Raw genomic sequence first — 22,661 nt, forward strand, 5'->3', positions numbered from 1 at the left:
ATGGCGCTGTGTTCATATGCTCAGCAACTTTTTGATCTGATGCTGCTCGGGGAGGATGTTTCCTTAGAGATTAATGAGTCCAACTCGTACAAGGTGGAATGTGGTGAGTTAGGAAAGCGAGTGAGTCAACTCTTGCAACTGCTTTCTGACCTGCTTATCACTACGGCTCCTACTCCTCTTTACTTGCGGCCAATTAACTGCATGGTTGCTAAGCTCAAGGGGCACTTCGAGGCGGCTCGGCGCATTGTCTGCAATTGCAAGCATCGAAACCTGATTTGGAGACTCTTTGCCAGCCGTATTGCAGCCGAGTTTGAAGAGCTCTTCCACGTTTTGGACGGTTTTATTGGAGAAATGGAGTGGGTGGTTAGACTCTATGAGGCCCTGTTAAGAAATGGCTTAAAATTGGTAGTGGATTGTTGTTGTTGGTAGTGGGTTGTTGGTGGTAGTGGATTAGTGGATGGTTGTTGGTGTCCATTTTCAACCACAAATCTTTGCCAAAGTTTTGGACAATTATGTCCTTGAACTCTCTTATAAATAGAGAGGTTCATTAGCCATATTCATCATCCCAAACCAAGAGAGAGCAAAGCTTGTTCTTTGAAAGCTAGGATTTTAGCTTTCGGGTTTTCTATAGGGGTTGAGAGTTGTGAGGTTCTCGGGTTGTGTCTTGAGTGTAAAACACTTGTAATCTTCATCTTGTTATAGTGAAATTTCTTTTCGCCTCTGCCCGTGGACGTAGGCATTAAAGCCGAACCACGTAAATCCTTGTGTTCACTTTATTTTTCGTTCCGGTCAATTTACTTGTAGTCATATCGGAGTTCTCGAATCGATCCTTTCCGCAACAAATTGGTATCAGAGCGTAGTTGAAGGAGTGATAATATTTTCTGAATTGCCCTGTGACTGCAGCTTTGTCTGATCTTTCACATCAGGAAGAAAATATTATCATTCATTCAAAGGTTCCAAATTATGGCTACAAGTGTTTCATCGACTAAGTATGATGTCGAGAAATTTACCGGGAAAAATAGTTTCAGTTTATGGCGCATCAAGATGCGGGCAGTGCTGGTTCAACAAGGATTGCTAAAAGCATTGTCTGGTAAAGATAAATTACCAAGCACGCTTTCGGAAGAGCAAAAGGATGACATGCTAGAAAGAGCACATAGTGCTATTCTGCTATGTCTAGGAGATGAAGTGCTACGAGAAGTAGCGGATGAGAAACCGCGTCCGGTTTGTGGCTCCGGTTAGAGAGCAAGTACATGACGAAGTCATTGACGAACCGGCTCTACCTCAAGCAAAGACTCTATGCCCTGAAGATGGAGGAAGGTACACCTGTTTCCCAGCACCTGGATAAATTCAATTCCATTATCATGGATTTGAATAATATCGATAACAAAATCGATGATGAGGACCAAGCAATAATTGTTTTGTGTTCTTTGCCTCCCTCGTATGAGAATTTTGTTGATACAATGATGTACGGTCGTGATGACCTGACTCTAGAGGAGGTGAAAAATGCCTTAAGTTCCAGTGAGTTGAGGAAGAAAATCACTGGTAAGGTGGTCGAAAACAATGAAGGCGAAGGCTTGGTTGCTCGAGGAAGATCCAAGGCAAAGGGTGGAAGTTCAAGTAAAAGCCATCCTAGATCGCAGTCCAAGAAGAGAATACAGTGCTACTACTGTAAGAAGTACGGGCACATGAAGGTAGATTGTCCGAAAAGGAAGGAGAAATCAGAATCACAGGAGCAACAAAATGATCGTGCGAATGTAGCTGATGCAGATTCTTCAAGTGATGCCGAGATCGTTCTTGCAGTATCCGACTCTTACGCTGGTGGGAGATGGATTCTTGATACGGGAGCTACATTTCATATAAGTACTTCGAAAGATGCATTCTCAACATACGAGAAGCATTCTGGTTCAGTACTAATGGGAAATGACCACGCATGTCAAGTCATGGGGATTGGCACAGTTCGTATAAAGATGTTTGACGGTATTGTTAGAACTCTAACTGATGTTCGGCACATTCCAGAAATGAAGAAAAATTTGATCTCTTTGAGTACGTTGGACAAGAAAGGCTTTCGGTACTCTGCTGAAGGTGGAGTTCTCAAGGTATTCTCGGGTGCTTTGACTGTGATACGTGGTAATTTGGAGCGGGGCCTTTACTTCCTCGATGGTTCCTCGGTTACAGGTGTTGCGGGAGTGTCATCATCAGATGATCTAGATTCTGACACCACGAAGTTATGGCATATGCGGCTCGGGCATATGAGCGAGAGAGGCTTATCGGTGCTAAGCAAACGAGGATTATTGTCTGGGCAGTGTACAGGAAAGTTGAATTTCTGTGAGCACTGCGTCTTCGGTAAGCAGACTCGGGTAAAGTTCAGCACTGGGATTCACAAGACAAAAGGCACAGTGGATTACTTCCATTCTGACCTTTGGGGCCTTCTCCGACAATTTCTAAAGGTGGTTACAGATATCTGCTTACCTTTATCGATGATTACTCGAGAAAGGTTTGGGTGTATTTTCTGAAGAGCAAGTATGAGGTTCTCATCAACTTCAAGCAATTTAAAGCTTTGATCGAAAATCAAACAGGAAAGAAGATCAAGCGATTCCGGACGGATAATGGCTTGGAGTTTTGCTCAGGTGAATTCAATGAGTTCTGCAAAAATGAAGGAATAGTGAGACACCGCACTGTTCGTCGAACACCACAACAAAATGGAGTTGCAGAACGCATGAATAGAACTCTCTTGGAGCGAGCTCGTTGCATGCGATCAAATGCTGGGCTCGGTGAAGAATTTTGGGCTGAAGCTGTTAATACTGCTTGTTATTTGGTTAACAGATCTCCATCAACAGCTATTGAGCTGAAGACTCCTGAGGAAGTATGGTCTGGTTCTCCTGCAGATTACTCTGGTTTAAGAGTGTTTGGCTGCCCTGCGTATGCTCATGTAAATGAGGGAAAACTCAAACCGAGGGCGAAGAAATGCATATTTCTTGGATACGGCCAAGGGGTGAAAGGATACAGGTTGTGGTGTCCTGATCCGGTTTCGTCCAAGTTCATCATCAGCAGAGATGTGACTTTTGATGAGTCATCCATGCTTCGATCCACCACAAATTCCCGGGAAAAGGAGGTGTCAGATAGAATGGGAGATCACGGTGTTGAGAAGCAGGTGGAGTGTCAGGTGGACGCTCCAATTCCTACGGAAGGTACTTCAGTCCAGGATGATCAAGTTGAGGTGCAAGATTCCGATGAAGATGAGTCACCTCAAGAAAAACCATATAGCATTGCCACTGGAAGAACGAAGAGACAAATCAAACCAAATCCGCGTTACGCTAATCTGGTGTCTTTCGCGCTCAGTGTGGCGGAGTCCATTGGTATAGAACCTTCCAGTTATAATGAGGCTGTCACGTGTGATGAGTCGGCACAGTGGGCAATTGCTATGAGTGAGGAGATAGAATCTCTTCACAAGAACCATACTTGGGAGTTGGTTAAGCCGCCAAGTAACCAGAAGATAGTTGGTTGCAAATGGGTCTTCAAGAAAAAGGAAGGCATCCTAGGGGTTGAAGCAACTAGATTCAAGGCACGATTGGTTGCTAAAGGCTTCACTCAGAAAGAGGGGATTGACTACAATGAAGTTTTCTCCCCAGTCGTAAAGCATTCTTCCATTCGTGTATTACTTGCCATGGTGGCCAAGTCTGATCTAGAACTTGAGCAGCTTGACGTAAAACGGCGTTCTTGCATGGTGAGCTCGAGGAAACAATCTACATGCGTCAACCAGAGGGTTTTACAGTTCCTGGTAAAGAAGACCATGTCTGTCTATTAAAGAAGTCTTTATATGGATTGAAACAATCCCCAAGGCAGTGGTACAAGCGGTTTGATAGCTTCATGATTCAGCATGGTTACACAAGATGTGACTATGATGCTTGTGTCTATCATCGGAAGCTCTCAAATGGTTCGCACATTTATTTGTTGCTGTATGTTGATGACATGTTAATTGCTTCCAAAAACATGTCGGAAATCAACAAGTTAAAGTCGCAGTTGAGTGGTGAGTTCGAGATGAAGGATCTGGGTGCTGCCAAGAAAATTTGGGCATGGATATTCACAGAGATCGCAAGGCGGGCAAGCTTCGTGTGTCGCAGAAGAACTACATTGAAAAGGTTCTTCAACGCTTCGGCATGGATAAAGCGAAAACTGTGAGTACTCCGTTGGCACCACATTTCAAACTCTCTGCAGAGTTGTCACCACAATCTGATGAAGAAAAGCAGCAAATGTCTCACATTCCATACTCGAGTGCAGTTGGAAGCGTGATGTATGCAATGGTTTGCACTCGTCCAGACATTTCACATGCAGTTAGTGTGGTCAGCAGATACATGAGTTGTCCTGGCAAGGAACACTGGCAGGCCGTGAAATGGATTCTCAGGTACTTGAGAGGTTCTGCAGATTTATGCTTGGTATATGATCAGAGTGACTGCACTAGCAGTGTCACGGGCTATGTGGACTCTGATTATGCTGGAGATCTGGACAAAAGAAGATCTCTGACGGGTTATGTTTTCACTTATTCTGGAGGAGCCATTAGTTGGAAAGCTGTGTTACAGTCTACCGTAGCCTTATCTACGACTGAGGCGGAATATATGGCGTTAGCAGAAGCAGTGAAAGAAGCATTGTGGATGAAAGGTCTAGTAAGCAGTTTGGGTTTACAACAGGATTTCACTGTTGTATTTTGCGATAGCCAGAGTGCCATACATCTGACTAAAAATCAGATGTTTCATGAACGGACCAAACACATTGATGTCAGATATCATTTTGTTCGGGAACATGTTACGCAAGGTGACATTGTTATCAGCAAGGTTGCTACCGAGAAGAATCCTGCAGATATGTTAACTAAGGTGATCCCTGCATATAAGTTCAAGCATTGCTTGGACTTGATAGGTATTCGGGATTGATTAGCGCCAGAGAGGCGTTTGGAAGAGGTGATCCAGTTCGAGGAATTCACTATGATGTTCAGCTTGGTAAATTTCAAGCCAAGGTGGAGATTTGTTAAGAAATGGCTTAAAATTGGTAGTGGATTGTTGTTGTTGGTAGTGGGTTGTTGGTGGTAGTGGATTAGTGGATGGTTGTTGGTGTCCATTTTCAACCACAAATCTTTGCCAAAGTTTTGGACAATTATGTCCTTGAACTCTCTTATAAATAGAGAGGTTCATTAGCCATATTCATCATCCCAAACCAAGAGAGAGCAAAGCTTGTTCTTTGAAAGCTAGGATTTTAGCTTTCGGGTTTTCTATAGGGGTTGAGAGTTGTGAGGTTCTCGGGTTGTGTCTTGAGTGTAAAACACTTGTAATCTTCATCTTGTTATAGTGAAATTTCTTTTCGCCTCTGCCCGTGGACGTAGGCATTAAAGCCGAACCACGTAAATCCTTGTGTTCACTTTATTTTTCGTTCCGGTCAATTTACTTGTAGTCATATCGGAGTTCTCGAATCGATCCTTTCCGCAACAGGCCCAAACCAGAGGCGGATGCTTTAAAACAGTGGATAGAATGTCACCTACGGCTTCGGTCTGGTCTTGCATTGCCACTGTTGAAATGGGGTCGAGCTTAGATGATCGAATCGAGGCCGTTAATCATCTTGCATCACTCGTTCGACATAAACATAAGGACATCATTGTTGAAGAAGGTGGGGTAGATTCACTAATGAAGCTTTTGAAGGAGAATTGTCCCTTGGTTGCTAATATTGCTGCGGCTAATACACTTTGCCTTTTAGCTAATGAGGACAATGAAGGAACTATTATGAATGAAATGGTTTCCACATTCATAAAAAGTTTATCGAAAACATCACCGATATCGAAACAAACGCAAACTGCCGATTTGGTTGCCAGCATTGCAGAGCGTAACCCGGAATCGAAACAACACGATTTGATTCGAGAGAACATAATATGGCAGCTGGTGATCTTGCTGTCATCTGAACAATCAACGCTCGAGTTGAAGATTAGCTGTTCCAAGGCTTTATGGAAGCTTGCTCAAGGGAGCGTTTCCAATTGTCAGACTTTAACGGAGACGAAAGGAATGCTATGCTTAGCCAAGTTAGTGGCAAAAGAACAAGGTGAACTACGGTATAATTGCATAATGATCATAAAGGAGATCACATCTATTGCTGAATCAGATAATGGTTTTCGACGTTCCGCTTTCACGAGTTCTTCTCCAGCTGCAAAGGCGGTGGTTGACGAGCTATTGAGGGTAATCAAAGAGCTTGACGATATAAAACTAGGAGTTCCTGCAATTAAGTCCATTGGTTCATTGGCAAGGTCTTTCTCGGCCAAACATAGTCGAGTGATCGGTCCATTGGTGGCTCGGCTGGGGAATACAGATCAAGATGTTGCAATGGAAGCTGCAATTGCATTGAAAAAATTCGTTTCCACCAATAATTACCTTTGTTCGGAGCATTCGAAGTCGATAATAGAATTCGAAGGTGTACCATTGTTGATGAAGCTACTAAATAGTGGGGATAAAAGCACCCACCCGCACGTATTAGCATTGATATGCTACCTTGCCCAACATGACAGCAATAGCAATGTTTTGATAGAAGCTGGAGCTTTAACTGCTCTTCAGACAATAGATCCCAAGGTCAATACAAAATATAGAGAGCTAGAAACATTGGTCCCTCACACAATATCCAAACTCCAATCCTATCTTACTGTGGAGCAACAACAAACAGAGAGCTCAACGGGCATCAAACAGTTTTTTACAAAACAGAGCAAAGCAGTTGTTGCCACTATAGGAGGTCGATTAAAGCTGCTGTACAAAGGGCTTACCGTTTATCTACCAAGGCTAGTAAAAAATCCTAGAAAGAGTATTTTAGGGGCAATACCTCCGTTAAAGACGACGAGGATTCAGCAGTTTTTGAAGGCTAAATTGTAGGAACAATGGCAGCAGCAAAAATCAAACAAAGTTGCAAAACTGAATTTGCAAAACTGAAGCAAGAAGTATCGAAGCAAAAGAAAACAAAGCAAAGCAAAAACAGTGAACAAAATTGAATACTCAGCAAATTGTAACTGAACATTACCAATTTTCATTCAAAATTTGAATATATAAAAGAGTTACAAATTTTGATTCATTTGACAGTTACCTAATGACATAACTGCTCCCACTTAAACTAAACTAATACAAGCTTAAGTCAAATACAAAATAAGCTGACATATCAGCTTTTACATCATCAATCCAATCACAAACTTAATCCAACTAACTTTGGAAACTAGTTAAAGTTGAACTAAAGTAAATTACATCAAAACAAAACAGCAATGTCAGTTGCTTCATTTGGTCCAAAAACCATTCGTGCGCGCCAAGCAAAATGAGCTGAGCTCGATAGCTGCTGGTCTCGACAGTAGCATGCTTCTGGCTCCATGTTGCATTGCAGTCCAGCTTTCAACATAAATGCATGGAACTAGCTTTGATGTCGGTGTATTACCTAAAGAAAAGACTAGTGATTGAGGAACCTGCACAAAAGCTTAGGTTGGTGGTGAGAAAATTCGTTAAATTATTAGAGAAAAAAGAGATTAGAAGAAACTTTGGTTATATCATACATAAATTGAATGAGAATGTATTGAGCAAAAAGAAAAAGAAAAAAAGAGTGAAAATGTATGCACATATCGGCAGCTAATGTAATCGATGAACTAAACTTTTTTCATGTTTTGGGCCATGCCTATGTCTGTTCTTTCCTGTTTCTGGTTTTGCCCCATAATTTTACGAGGTTTGGTATGGCCCAAAGCATTGTTTCTTGATCCAAAAAAGAAGAATTTAAAGTTTACATAAAATGATTAATTGCACCCAATGTCTCCTAACTATTGGTTTAGATTTTCAATTTGCCTTTAAATTTTAAACTAGTATCATTATTATATTAATCAGGTCATTCTGCTAATATAATTGTTAATTTAAACATTAAATGTCAACTTAAACATGACGTAGAGTAATATATTGATATTATATTTGGTATATAAATACTCTGGATATGACGAATTAAAAAGGCTAGACAATATTATTAAAATTTAGGAGGATTATTATTATTCTTTTAACACACTATATCCAACAAATCCATGGACACACGGCTTGCTGATTAATATAATGTATCTAACTTTAAGAAGCTTCTTCCAAGCCCAACTATGCAACGCTGGGCTTGAACCTGCCATACGATATATTGATCCACCCAAGCTACCATAACCAAAATCTGCTATAAACATCGTATCATATGAGCTAGATTCCATGGTTTAAGATCATTGACTCCCAAACCTCCCTCTGCTTTGGGATGACAAATCTTCTCTCAGTTAATCCTAGCCCCTTCTGTAGATGTTCCATTGCCTGTTCAAAGAAAGGAGTTACAAATTTGAGTATCTGCTTGATGACATTAAAAGGGAGAATGAATATTCTGCACTAAAAATTCTGAAGATAAAAAACACAACAGATTGAAGAAGTTGAAGTCTGCCGACAAAAGAAAGGCATTTAAAAGACCAATTATGTTCACCAAGGCATCTCAAATTCCTTGCCACTAGTGGTACACCAAGGTACCTGACTGGAAACTTTCCGATCTTTAAACCAGTCACCTTAACAATGATCGACCCCAACACTGTAGATTTCACTCTTTGAAAAATTAACTTGCAATCCTAACATGTTATAAAAGAAATCCAAAACATTTTGGACAGCAAATATAGAATAAATATTGCCTTTGGTAAACACAAGGAGATCATCTGAAAAATACAGAAATCTAATCATTGAGTAATGAGTTTTATAAATAAAGATTATCTTAATCTTTAGAATTAGGAATTGGATAAAAGGTATTTCATATATTTAAACACTAAAAAAGAAGTATAGAAACTTTGGGTTGGAGGTTTAGGTTTACTGCTTGTCATTGGGTGTTCCGAATTCATTGATGTCACTTCCAAAGGACGAAATAATATATATATATATATATTGAAGACCCTGGTGAAAAGAAAAAGATTGAAGATATCAAAATTTATTACTGTTTTTAAAATATAAAAAGAATACTAAAACCCCTCCACTAAATGTAGTTGATTACTTTTTAACTAGGATTCTACTGTAACAGCTTTATTAGATATCTTCATCGGGATCATAAAAAGTAGTCACGCGTATCTGAAGTTGTCGTGCGATTGAACTATACTGTCCGAACAAGTAAGCAAGCTTTGCCGTGAAATCTATGCCGAAAAACCGCGTGCAGCTTTTTAGGGTGTTTCAGTCATTTGATAACCTTCATTTATATTATAAATAAAGAGCAAAAAATCAAAAGCATTCATATTTTTTTAGTGTTTAATTTCCTAGGAGATTGATAACCAGCAGCGATGCGATCGGAGCATAAGATGGTGAAACCTGCCAAACATGGAGATTGTGAATTTTGTTTGCAGCTTCCGTTGATGGCTCTAAAGGAGATTACGGCTTTAGCTGAACATAACATTGATCTTAGGCGCGAAGTATTTAAGACCGGCTCTCAGGAATCAAAGGACACCGTTGAACTGCTATTGAGGGTGATCAAAGAATCAGAAGACTACATGCTTAAAGTTCTTGCCATAAAGTCGATTGGTTTTTTGGCTAGAATCTTCCGTAAAAGCAATCATCATCGGGTGATTAGTCTATTGGTGTCGCAGCTCGAACATGGGTGTGGGGAAGTGGTAATGGAAGCTTTGGTTGCTTTAGAGAAGTTTTCCTGTGACGAAAATTATCTATGCAAAGAGCATTCGAACAAGATGATCGAGTTCAACGCTGCACAGATCTTGGTGAAACTGTTGAGTGATGGTGAAAGCGAATTGAAGCTACAAGTGCATGGATTGGTGCTTCTGTGTTGCATTGCTTCGAAAGCTGATTATTGTAAGGCTGTGGAAGAAGCCAGGATGACGACTGCAGTTCGACAATTGTTAAGGGAAGAAGGGGAACTTGGCACGTTTGTTTCGCAGAAACCTGCGTTAAAAGAATTGGCGACCAAGGCCTTGCATTCCCTAATATTGTATTATGAATACTAATGAAGGCACTAGATGGAAAGTTTATCAATCCCATTAGCCAGCAAATTGTGCATACAATATTATATTTTTCACATAATTGATGTATCATATAGCCAAATTTTCTTCTATTCTCTTTTTTTTTCTCTATTGATTTGGCAATTTTTCTTATCACTTTCCCCAACCCTTTTTATCGTGTCCTTTTGTCATTACTACTGATGAACAAGGTACTACCAATTCTTTAGGCAGTGAATTGGTAGTACCTTGTTTGCCAATGCGTCGTGACACCTTCATTACTAGCCATTCCTCTATGCAGTCCACACATAATACTGCCAGTTCCACGCACTTAGGTTGAGAAACTGCTGAATCCTCTTGTTCTTTAATGGAGGTATTGCCCCTAAAATTCTCTTTTTACATCTTGTTACCATTTGCGGTGTTTTACTATCACCTTTTGGCAGCAACTTTAATCCACGTCGTACAGTGTCGACAACTTCTTTGCCCTGTTCTGTAATAATCTGTTTGATGCCTGTTGGACTGTCTGTTTGTAGTTGGTCCTCAGTAAGATTGAAATGGAGTCTGGATATTGCGTGGGGGACCAATGTTTCTAACTCTGGATGTTCTGTAATGACTTCGGGATCTGTTGTCTGAAGAGCAGTCAAAGCTCTAGCATTTATCAAAACATTGCTATTGGTGTCATGTTGGGCAAGGTAGCATATCAATGCTAATACGTAGGGTTGGGCCTTCGTATCCTCACTTACTAACTTCATCAACAATTGTACACCATCAAACTTGACTATCGACTCCGAATGCTCCGAACGAAGGTAATTATCAGTGGAAACAAACTTTCTCAAAGCAATTGCAGCTTCCATTGCAACTTCTTGATCTGTGTTCCCCAGCTGAGCAATCAAAAGACTGATGATTACTCGACCCTTTCTGGCTGAAAAAGACCTTGCCAATGATCCAATGGACTTAATTGCAGGAACTCTCACTTTTGCGTCGTCACGTTCTTTGATTATCCTCAATAGCTCACAAATGAGCGCCTTTGCAGCCGGAGAAGAACTCGTAAAGGCCGAACGTCGTAAACGGATATCTGATTCAGCAATAGTTGTGATTTCCTTTATGATCATTATGCAATTGAACCGTAATTCATCTTGTCCTTTTGCCACCAACTCGGCCAAGCATCGCATTCCTTTCGTCTCCGTTAATGTCTTACAAATCCAAACACTCCCTTGAGCAAGCTTCCATAAAGCCTTGGAACAACTAATCTTCAACTCGAGCGGTGATTGTTGAGATGACAACAAAATCACCAGCCGCCATACCGCTTCCTCTCTCATGAAATGATATCGTTTCAACTCTGGGTTACGCTCTGCAATGTCGGCAACCAAGTCGGCAGCTTGCTTTTGACCGCATCTCGAAGATGTTCTTGATAAACGACTTGCAATTGTATGAATCAATTCCTTCATAATAGTTCCACTCTTTTCCTCCTCCTCATTAGCTAAAAGGCAAAGTGCATTAGCGGCTGCAATATGAGCAACCGGAGAATTCTCCTTCAAAAGCTTTATTAATGAAGGTAACCCACCTTCAAAAATGAGCTGCTTATACTCAAAATCTTTTTGTTGAACGAGTGATGCAAGACGATTAGCGGCCTCGATTCGATCATCTAAGCTTGGCCCCATTTCGACAGTGGCGATACAAGACCAGACCAAAACTGTAGGGGAGTACATCGAGCCTCTGTCTTTGCTTTGGGGCTCATAATGGCTAACCAGCCACTCCATTTCGGTGATAGAAGCATCTAAAACGTGGAAGAGCTCTTGAAAATCGGTTGAAATACGGATATGGCCAGTGAAGAATCTACAAAGCCGACGTCGGGGCTTGCAATTGTGTACAACGCGCTGAGCTACCTTGAAGTTGTCCTCGAGCTTGACAACTATGCTATTCACTGACAGCAAGTAAAAGGGAGCAGCAGAAGTGAGGAACCGAGGCAGGCTACGCAGCATTAGCAAGAGCCGATTCACTCGCATTCCCAACTCGCTGCATTTCACCTTGAAGGAGTTGGACCTGTTAATTGCTGAGCAAACATCCTGCCCTAACAGTATCATATCGAGCAAAAGATTCTTCATCAGCTTCTTCTGCTCCGAACTCATCGTAGCTGATCCTCAGTTTCGTACTAAATAATTAAAGTTTGTAGAGTGTTGGAATCTAATTCTAGCCACCTTTTATAAGGTTTGCACACTGTAAATTTCTAGGAAAAGCATTTAATCCGGCGATAATACTTAAAAGCTTCGTATGATTTATGAACTGAACAAAGGAAAAGACAGAATTTTATGACGATGATTATTTGCCATTTCAGAAAAGGATAGAGACGAGAGCGACATTTTTTTCTGTAGACAAGGGAGAAACCAAAATTTCGAAAAATATAAAACCAACCTAATTTAATTAAAAATAGAGTTACCTAATCGAATTCAATTTTTTATTTAATATATAATTGTTTTAAATTTTTATTATATAAAAGTAAAAATTTTATATTTAAAATAATGAAAATAATTTAAAAGTTCAAAAAAAATCGAGACTCAGACTGAATTAGGATGGATGGTTCAAAAAATCTAAAACTATTCAATTGAACTGAATTGATATAAAACTTAAAAATTTAATTTTTCACAAACTTCTCATTTTTTAAAATCAAGAATCGAACTGAATTAGGATTCAGAATTTGTTAAAATTGTAGTTAAGGTAGTTAATACCAGATGAAAATAGGATGAATATTAGGGGCCATGCACAATAATTGGTACAAATTAGTTGAATTTTCATTTCAATATGTTTCCAACCAATACAAGCTTTTACTAGTGTGCACCATAGTATATCTTTTATATATTTTTTAAATTTCCAATTAAAAAGAAAATACAATTAATCAAAAGTTGGATATTAGTTAAAATCATATGCATATAGATAAGTAAACACATGATTAAATTAACAATTGAGAAATAACTACACATTAAAAAAGTAGACAAGATTTTATAAATTTACTTTTAATATGAAAGGCTACATGCTAATAAGAAAAAAAAATCATAAAAATTTATCAACTTGGAAAGTAAAGACGGTTAAATTTTGAATAAATTAAACTAACCCCAAAAATTTTGAAATATTTCCTTTATTATAAACTTTTATATTAAACATAAAGGTTAATTTAACATTTAATATTTATATTTTTTATTAATTTGATTTTTAAAGTAAAATTTGACTTTAAATATTAAAAAAAAATTTGACCCTCAACCTTCTAAAAAGAGTTAAATTGCTACTTTTATAATAGAAATATTGACTAAAATATTAAAATTTTAAATATAATAACCTGGTAATCCATGTGTACTTCATACTATTTTTTCATATTTTTATAAACTTCTTATATATTTTTTTGAAAAATTTTATAAAATTTAAATTATTTGTTGATGTGGCATAGAAGACAAATAATGCCATGTTAGAATGAAGTACATGTAGATTGCCACATAAGTTGTTTTTTTTAAAATTAATGTTTTCATTAACATTTTCGTTTTAAGAAAAATAAATTGACTCTTTTTAAAATGTTGATAGTCAAATTTAACTAAATAAAAAAATAATGACCAAATTGACATTGATACCTTAATTTGTTAAATAATTAAAATTAATTTCTCAAAATATTGTTTATACTTTTATCGATAATTTATTTGGTTTGTGATAAAGACTTTTAACAAAGATGTTAACTTAAATTAATTTCTTTAAATATGATATTGTTTTACAAGTTTGAATTTATTTAGTTATCCCAACTTTATTGTATCTTTATATATCAAATGATTTCAAATTCGTATAAACCGATGTTGCTTGTGAGACAATGTATATGACATTGGGTGGCTGCTTAATATCAATCATACACTATTTATTATTATTATTATTATTATTATTATTATTATTATTATTACTTTCTAAGAAAATAGCATGGAATAGACTGCTTTGGCTTCATCCCCCTATTTCATCTTACTTCAACTTTCAAGGTAATTGCCAAAAGGCCGGACTACACGGCTTTGACCTCTTTAGTTACGCCTGTAACGCCATTGAACTTCTTTGAAGCTTCTGGTAGGCAACCTTCTTCAGGATAGTTGAAAGTAATCCAAAGAATAAAGGGCTCTTGGTATAAGTTTAATATTTGTTTATCAAGTGTGTTTAAGGTAAATTTGGTAGCTTCTATGTAGGCAACCAGGATATTTCGCAGGTTCACTGTTGATTGCTTTGTTAATTTCCTTTCAAGTCAAAAGTAATAACTTGGTCGGGGACCATAAGAAGTAACAAGCTTTAAGTTTATTTGGGTTTTAGTTGAAACCATGTTTTGCTAAATTAAACAAAGTGGTTAGCAATTGAAACATACGGAGTCCGAGATAATGGCGTTGGATTCAGATGCTCGGAAAATTTTTGACCTGATACTGTTAGGGGAGGATGTTTGCTTAGCGGTTAACGAGTCCAATTCGTTCAAGGTGGAATGTGGTGAGTTGGGGAAGCGAGTGAGTCGACTCTTGGAAATGCTCAACAACCTTATTTGTTTCATCTGGTTCTACTTCTCTTTACTTGCGGCCACTTAACTGCATGGTTGCTAAGCTCGAGGTTTACTTCATGGCGGCTCAGGATATAGTCCGCAACCGAACGCATCAAAACTTGTTTTGTAGACTCTTCACTAGCCGTATTGCAACCGATTTTCAAAAGCTCTTCCACGTTTTAGATGCTTCTGTCACCGATATGGAGTGGGTCGTTAGCCTGTATGAGCCCCAAAATAGAGGGAGATCATGCTGTAAAACAGATAATAGTGTGTCGCCTACTGCTTTGGTCTGGTCTTGCATTGCCAATATCGAAATGGGGTCTAGTTTAGATGATCGAATCGAGGCTTGTGATCGTCTTGCATCACTCGTTCGACATAAAGATGAGTATAAGCACATCATTGTTGAAGGTGGGGTAGATTCACTAATGAAGCTTTTGAAGGAGAATTGTCCCTTGGTTGCTCATATTGCTGCGGCTAATACACTTTGCCTTTTAGCTAATGAGGACAATGAAGGAACTATTATGAAGGAAATGGTTTCCACATTCATAAAAAGTTTATCGAAAACATCACCGATATCGAAACAAACGCAAGCTGCCGATTTGGTTGCCAGCATTGCAGAGCTTAACCCGGAATCGAAACAACACGATTTGATTCGAGAGAACATAATATGGCAGCTGGTGATCTTGCTGTCATCTGAACAATCAACGCTCGAGTTGAAGATTAGCTGTTCCAAGGCTTTATGGAAGCTTGCTCAAGGGAGCGTTTCCAATTGTCGGACTTTAACGGAAACGAAAGGAATGCTATGCTTAGCCACGTTAGTGGCAAAAGAACAAGGTGAACTACGGTATAATTGCATAATGATCATAAAGGAGATCACATCTATTGCTGAATCAGATAATGGTTTTCGAAGTTCCGCCTTCACGAGTTCTTCTCCAGCTGCAAAGGCGGTGGTTGACGAGCTATTGAGGGTAATCAAAGAGCTTGACGATACAAAACTAAGAGTTCCTGCAATTAAGTCAATTGGTTCATTGGCAAGGTCTTTCTTGGCCAGACAGAGTCGAGTGATCGGTCCATTGGCGGCTCGGCTGGGGAATACAGATCAAGATGTTGCAATGGAAGCTGCAATTGCATTGAAAAAATTCGTTTCCACCGATAATTACCTTTGTTCGGAGCATTCGAAGTCGATAATAGAATTCGAAGGTGTACCATTGTTGATGAAGTTACTAAATAGTGGGGATAAAAGCACCCATCCGCACGTATTAGCATTGATATGCTACCTTGCCCAACATGACAGCAATAGCAATGTTTTGATAAAAGCTGGAGCTTTAACTGCTCTTCAGACAATAGATCCCGAGGTCATTACAGAATATAGAGAGCTAGAAACATTGGTCCCTCACACAATATCCAAACTCCAATCCTATCTTACTGTGGAGCAGCAACAAACTGAGAGCTCAACGGGCATCAAACAGATTTTTACAAAACAGAGCAAAGCAGTTGTTGCCACTATAGGAGGTCGATTAAAGCTGCTGTACTAAGGGCTTACCGTTTATCTACCAAGGCTAGTAAAATATCCTAAAAGAGAATTTTAGGGCCAATACCTCCATTAAAGAAGACGAGGATTCAGCAGCTTTTGAAGTCTAAATTCATGGAACTAGCTTTGATTTCGGTGTATTACCTAAAGAAAAGACTAGTGATTATGGAACCTGCACAAAAGCTTAGGTTGGTGGTGAGAAAATTCGTTAAATTATTAGAGAAAAAAGAGATTAGAAGAAACTTTGGTTATATCATACATAAATTGTATTTATTGGTGCTGTACATTATTTGTGAAATTATGTTGTCATTCCATATATTAGTCTTTCTACTTAAAAAGGAAAAAGAAAACTTCCTACTTTTTCTATTTAAAGATCATTATCCAATTGTTAATATCATAATATTTTCCAATATTTTTTTTATGTTAATCATTATTCTATTTGATATTTAAGGAGTTTTTTTGGGATATAATGTGCTTTGTTATTCATCCAAAAACTAGCAAAATTTTGCCACAAGAAAAAACCTAGAGGAAGACTCTTCTTAACAGTAAACATTACAAAAGAATTAAGCAAGTCTGATGTTCAAACCCCACACAGAAGAGGGAAGGAAACATTTGCAAATTTCCTACAGTTAGAAAGCCTAATAGTCAACAGATAAAGAACTTGCATCTACCTTGAAGATTTCCCATGAAGCCTCATATTTCTGTCTTGCCAAAGAAAGTCAATGAAGGTACGCCATGACAGTCTAAGACGAATAGAGACAAACGATTTACCTTTTCCAAACTAGTAAAGCCATATCGTCATTTCTTGCCAGCTATTATGCATCACCTGCAAATTTCAAGCATATAAAATCTTCTCCAATAGAATTTCAAAAAAAAAATTACAAACACAATCAACAAACAAATGATCTCAACAATCACCGCTCAAATTGAAGATTAGCTGTTCCAGGGCCTTAGGAAGCTTGCTGAAGGGAGCATTTCCAGTTGTAGGACATTAACAGAAACGAAATGAATGCTATGCTTGTGTTGAAGTTGGCTTCCATGCAGACCAAGCTGTCCGAGCCTTGCAAGTTGCAGCTGAAGCTTATGCTGCTGTTTTGTTACTTTCAATTAGATGTTTTGTTAGTTAGATATGAACTAAGTTGTTTCTTAGCTCCACCACTAGTGTTCAATGGTGAAGGCTACCACATTTGGGTAGTGAAAATGAAGACCTACCTGCAGGCATTTGACTTGTGGAAGGTTATCAATGCTGATGTTGAACCACCACCCTTGAGAGCTAACCCCACGGTAGCTCAGATAAAACAGCACTATGATGATAGAGCCAATAGATACAATGTAACACCCCTAACCCGTATCCGTCACCGGAATAGGGTTATAGAGCATTAACAGAATAAACAAATCAAATACAGACATTTCATATTCTTTAACATTCATGCCAGAAATTATTTATAAAGTCCCTTATAAGAGCCCTCGAGGCCTAAAATACATATTAGAATCGAGTCGGGACTACACCGGGTACTCAGAGAATTTTTCGCGAAATTTCAAAATTTTCTTAGGTGCAGGGGACACATGCCTGTGTGGCCAGGCCGTGTAGCTCACACGGCCATGTGACATGCCCGTGTCTTAGGCTGTGTGGGCAATCGAAATAGGGCACACGGCCATGTCCCAGCCCGTATCCATACTCATATAACTCTCTGACTTAAGTCACACGGTCAAGTCACACACTCATGTGCTAGGCCGTGTGTAGGTGTAGGAGTCACACGGCCAAACCACACGCCACTGTGAAAAATATTAAGCATTTTGTTTTGAATTTTAATGATGCAGAGGATACATGGCCAGAACACATGCCCATGTGCTAGGCCGTGTGTCACACACAGCTGAGACACGCCAGTGTCTCCACCCATGTGGACGAAAATAGGCTATTTTCCAAACCACATTTCTCACCCAATTTGTCTTCTACTTACACAAACATTTTTACTTATTCATAATGCCATACAAATATTCAACCAATGTGCCTTTAGGCACCTCAAATGATAATTTATTATCATGTCAATCTTATGCTCGTACTTACTTAGATATCAAGTTCACCTTTATGCATATTTTATCAAATATATTAGCTTAAATGAAACATTTCAAACACATACCAAACATGACATAATTTATTATATAAATCAAAACATGTTCATCACAAGCCATACCAATGGCTAATTATAACCAAAACATATATATGCCAATATTGACCAAGTAACTTATACATGTCATTATAACCATAATTGATTTACCATATATACCGAAATGGGCCGATGGATAGTGTGAGTGATTTCCGCCAAGCTTCCAATCCAACGAGCTTCCGAATTACTATAGGACAGGGGAAAATAAAACAGAGTAAGCATGAAATGTTTAGTAAGTTAGTATAACATGGTAATTAACTTACCATTCATTCATGTTCAAGATAAACATGTAAGACACAATCAACCAATTTAGTCACAAGCCCTAACACATATCCTCATCACCCTTGTTAGTCATATATTTCATTCAAATATCAAGAAATATGTATGGGCTCAACAATAACCAAATTTCCATATACATATACTTTCCACATCATGAATATAATTCGTCTCAAGTTCAGATTATTTCATACCAGGACTTTGCTCATTAAATCAATTGAAATATTGATGGAAACACGGGAAGTACACTCGAGATGTACAAATCTATAATCATATATGTACATATTCTTCAAACAAATTTCATGTTCATATATCATCATTTCATACTTCCATAAATCATGTATTTCAGGCAGATACGTATAATAATTCATTTCGTGCTCATATTTTCTCATGTCAGGATTTCTATCCGTCGAATCATTGAAGTATCGATGGATACCCGGGTAGTACGCACGAGGTGTACAATTAAAATCCGTCAATTCATATTCAGGAGTGCTCATTAGAGCACATAATCAAAAAGCACTCTCTCAAGTCATATAACAAGAAGCTCATGTGAGCCATGTAACAGGAAGCTAATCCGGGCTTAATAACTTTTTTTCAACTTATTTCAAGTCCGAATATTTAGATTGTTTAGGTTTGGGTCATTTCAAAGGACCTTTTTTAGTTATTTAATTTTGAATTTTAAATTAAGTTTGTAATTATATGAGCTCGATTCAACAAAATTTGTTCATATATTTGGTGATAAAACTAAAGAGAGGTAAGGATCTTTACCCCAATAATTTCAAAAAAAGTTCTTTTAATATATGTATTTATTTAATTATTATATGTAATACATCACATTCGACCTAATCGTCGGATCTTAGATGTGAGCTATCACATTCATTGTTGAAGCAACTATGTATTTATTTCAATATCTAAAAAACAAGTTATACAAATAATTAAGTCTTAAAACTTAACAATACCCATTATTTATTCAAATCCAGATTATAAAAGAACTTACGAAAAGTCTTATGTAACACCGATAACAAACGAGGGATTAAAGCGTAAAAAAAAATCAAAACAAGAAATTGTTGTCTCAACGTAAGGATGAATGTTGCAACACTGAATAGTATAACGTTACGACTTAATAATGCAATCCAAACTTAATTAATCTAATTTTTGCTTAATTAAGCATGCTTAATAAAAGATAAGTGGATGACATTAAATTCCACTTATTCACAAAATTTTAATGGCACTTTGCGTAATTATTGATTGCATAATTCCACACGTATTAGCATTGATATGCTACCTTGCCCAACATGACAGCAATAGCAATGTTTTGACAAAAGCTGGAGCTTTAACTGCTCTTCAGACAATATTGGTCCCCAAAGCGATACCCAGACTCCAATCCAATAGGTAATTTTTAAACTACTTGGTTTCAAGTCTGAATATTTGGAGTGATTGGGTTTGGGTCATTTCAAGTTTGACCATCAATTTTTGTTCAAATTATTATATGTTGCAGTCAATTTAAATTAGAGTTAGATGGGTTAATGATATTCATATTTTATAATTAAATCAATTATAATAAATATGTCCCCATCTTTGGGTCAATTTAGATTTGCAAGCAAATAGAGATTTCACTAGATCCGCTTATCTTTAGAAGTATTTATAGGTAAGTGACCTACTCAACTTGATTGATTTGATACGTATTGAATTGAATTTGAATTAATTTTTTTTAATTAAATAAAGCTAAATTTTAACATGTTTAATTTTATATTAATATTTATATTTTTTTATAATTAAATTAAAATAAAATTTTAATAGTAATACAAATTATTTAAATAAATAAACTCGAAACAATTTAAATTCAGCATAACAATCTTACCTACCTTGCAGGGGCAAAAGGAAGGGGCAAGCAGGGCTCTAGCCCCCAACTAAATTGAAAAGTTACAATTATAATCCTTATATAAATTAATATGAAAAAATTGCACTATAGCTTTAAAAATAAAATTAGAAAAAATAAACTAAAATATCATAAAATCTATATTTAATATCTCAAAATTTTATAATTTAACTTTTTACTAAAAAAAATTTAAATTCGCCCATGGTTTTATGATACAGCTTACACCAAAGTGCAAAAAATTCAAATTCCATCATTTTCAGCTCTCCATTAGTCCAAAGACATTAAATAAAATCCACAAAAATCAAAATTAAGTAACAATAAAGAATATATATCTTGTCATCATAAATTTAGTGATTGATGGATTTGATGTGTGTGTACATCAGCATGCCATGCAATAGCCTTCTAATTTCTAAATCAAATATTTGTTCATAACCACTAAGTTACCTGTTACCTACCTTGACACAATTACATAATTTACTTTAAATTTATTTTGGTTATGGTTGACGTCGATTGCATTTTTTATTAATTACGGTGGTCATTCAACTTCAAGCAATGATTTAATAATCGATACGTTAAAATTTCTGTCCAAATTTTTTGTTAAAAATTGGTACACTAATTTTTAATAGAAACAATGAGTAAACTAAAATAGTTGGAACAAAATGTAATTTAACTTTTAATACAAAAATTTTCATAATATTTTTATCTAAAAGTTTTGGATAAAGCCCAAATAATGAAACTTAAATCGAAACTTTTACAGATGTTTTATCGTTTTCAAGATACTTTATTTATGCCGCAACATTTTATTTTATTTTAAAAATCATTTTAAATTTTACTATGTAAGACTTGGTGTGTCATGAAGATGTAATGCGAACATTATAAAAGGAAAGGAGTATATATTGATTTCATATAATCTCAAACTCCCACTGAGATCTAACTGTGATGATAATAATAAATGTAGCACTAGCATTTAATCTCCACTGCGTTCAGTTTCAATTTTATTAATAATACTATTAATCTTAAATTGTTTTGTGAATGTAACATCTATGGTTTAGAAATTCAATAGCATTAAAAATAAAATGATTTTGCCTATAAATTTTATTTACTTAAAAATTTACTGCTTTTTAGAAATATTTATGAAAAATTTACATGTAAAAGTAAGTAAGAGGTGAATATACATTAATAAATATTCATAAAAGCTAAAACACCCAAAAGGTGAAAAATAATTAGAAGAAAAGGAGAGGTGGTGAAAAAGAGTATCTAAATATGGGTTTAATTATTTGATTCAAGCATATTTTCAACTTTCAAAAATATATTAATATTCAATTTGTTGTTCATTTGATAAAAACAAGTATACGTGCGAAAATTACTTTTGAAATACCACAAAATCATAAAAGCGTAGCATTTTGGTAAAAAAGCATAAGGTTTGAATTTGAAAAAGAATATTCAAAGTAATATTTTGATTCAGAAAAATCTGGGAAATGTGGTTCATTATGCAGTCGTGGAGGGTTGATTTCATATAATATATAATATATCGTATCTAAATAAGGACTTTTATGTATTTCCATAAAAGGTTAATTGGATATTTATTTGGTTTCAGAGAAATTAATAATATATTTTAAACTTTCTATAAAAAGCATGTGAATTTGAAGATTGACAACGACAAACATTCAACCCCAAACTTCTTTCTCATAAAAAACTATTTATCAAAATTGAGGTACAATTATGCACTTGAAATTTGAATTGTAGTTTGTAGATGCAATATATCAAATCACATCAAAATTTAGCGTATAAAATTACACAAGATCAAGTTAATGTATAAAGGTTTATCGTTATATTAAATTATAATTTTATTAATTTTGAATAGATTTATCATTTTTGGGACAAATAGAAATTAGGTATAGTACTATATGATTGACCTAGTAAATTTAACTATTATTATTTAAAGACTTGTAGTTAAAATAGAAGAAAGTTCCTAACTTATACATAAATATAACCAAATTAAAAATGTTGTAAAAGTAGTGATTGGTCACAGAGATTTGGAAATCATTTTCACATAAATATGATGATCAAGCTCTAATCTTTGACAGATCATTCCTGAGTACTTGTACTGCTTTCGTGCAATTTCATGATTGAAAACTTCCATTCCCCAACCCCCAACAATTTATCTATATTTTTCTTCTTCAAAACCAAATATATTTTATTTTAACAAGCAAACCCCAAACAACACAAGTTATTCCACATCTTACTCTTGATTTACACCAACTTGTCTATTTAGA

At 36.5% G+C, this 22,661-nt stretch overlaps 3 protein-coding genes across 3 annotated transcripts; 2 read left to right on the forward strand and 1 right to left on the reverse strand.

Moving 5' to 3' along the window:
- LOC121214593 (uncharacterized) lies at positions 1-6,893 on the forward strand. Its single transcript, XM_041088378.1, has 2 exons — positions 1-405; positions 5,478-6,893. Exons 1-2 carry the CDS (start codon positions 1-3, stop codon positions 6,891-6,893), a joined length of 1,821 nt encoding a protein of 606 aa, XP_040944312.1.
- A 3,388-nt stretch (positions 6,894-10,281) lies between these two features.
- Positions 10,282-12,117, reverse strand: LOC107907665 (uncharacterized). The gene has a single exon (XM_016834999.1). The coding sequence runs from the start codon at positions 12,115-12,117 to the stop codon at positions 10,282-10,284; it is 1,836 nt and encodes a 611-aa protein (XP_016690488.1).
- A 2,262-nt stretch (positions 12,118-14,379) lies between these two features.
- Positions 14,380-16,066, forward strand: LOC107907664 (uncharacterized). The gene is made up of 2 exons (XM_016834998.2): positions 14,380-14,499; positions 14,594-16,066. The coding sequence occupies exons 1-2, from the start codon at positions 14,380-14,382 to the stop codon at positions 16,064-16,066; spliced, it is 1,593 nt and encodes a 530-aa protein (XP_016690487.2).
- The last annotated feature ends 6,595 nt before the right edge of the window (positions 16,067-22,661 follow it).

This window comes from Gossypium hirsutum, chromosome D02, assembly GCF_007990345.1.
Source record: "Gossypium hirsutum isolate 1008001.06 chromosome D02, Gossypium_hirsutum_v2.1, whole genome shotgun sequence".
NCBI classification, from domain to species: Eukaryota; Viridiplantae; Streptophyta; class Magnoliopsida; order Malvales; family Malvaceae; genus Gossypium; species Gossypium hirsutum.

Bases quoted from the DNA above. Each gene is read 5' to 3' on its own strand.
- LOC107907665 (XM_016834999.1), bottom strand. From the start codon at position 12,117: ATGAGTTCGGAGCAGAAGAAGCTGATGAAGAATCTTTTGCTCGATATG.
- LOC121214593 (XM_041088378.1), top strand. From the start codon at position 1: ATGGCGCTGTGTTCATATGCTCAGCAACTTTTTGATCTGATGCTGCTC. The intron at 406-5,477 runs GTAGTGGATTGT...TTTCCGCAACAG, and splicing joins TAAGAAATGGCTTAAAATTG to GCCCAAACCAGAGGCGGATG.
- LOC107907664 (XM_016834998.2), top strand. From the start codon at position 14,380: ATGGCGTTGGATTCAGATGCTCGGAAAATTTTTGACCTGATACTGTTA. The intron at 14,500-14,593 runs GTGAGTCGACTC...ATGGTTGCTAAG, and splicing joins GTGGTGAGTTGGGGAAGCGA to CTCGAGGTTTACTTCATGGC.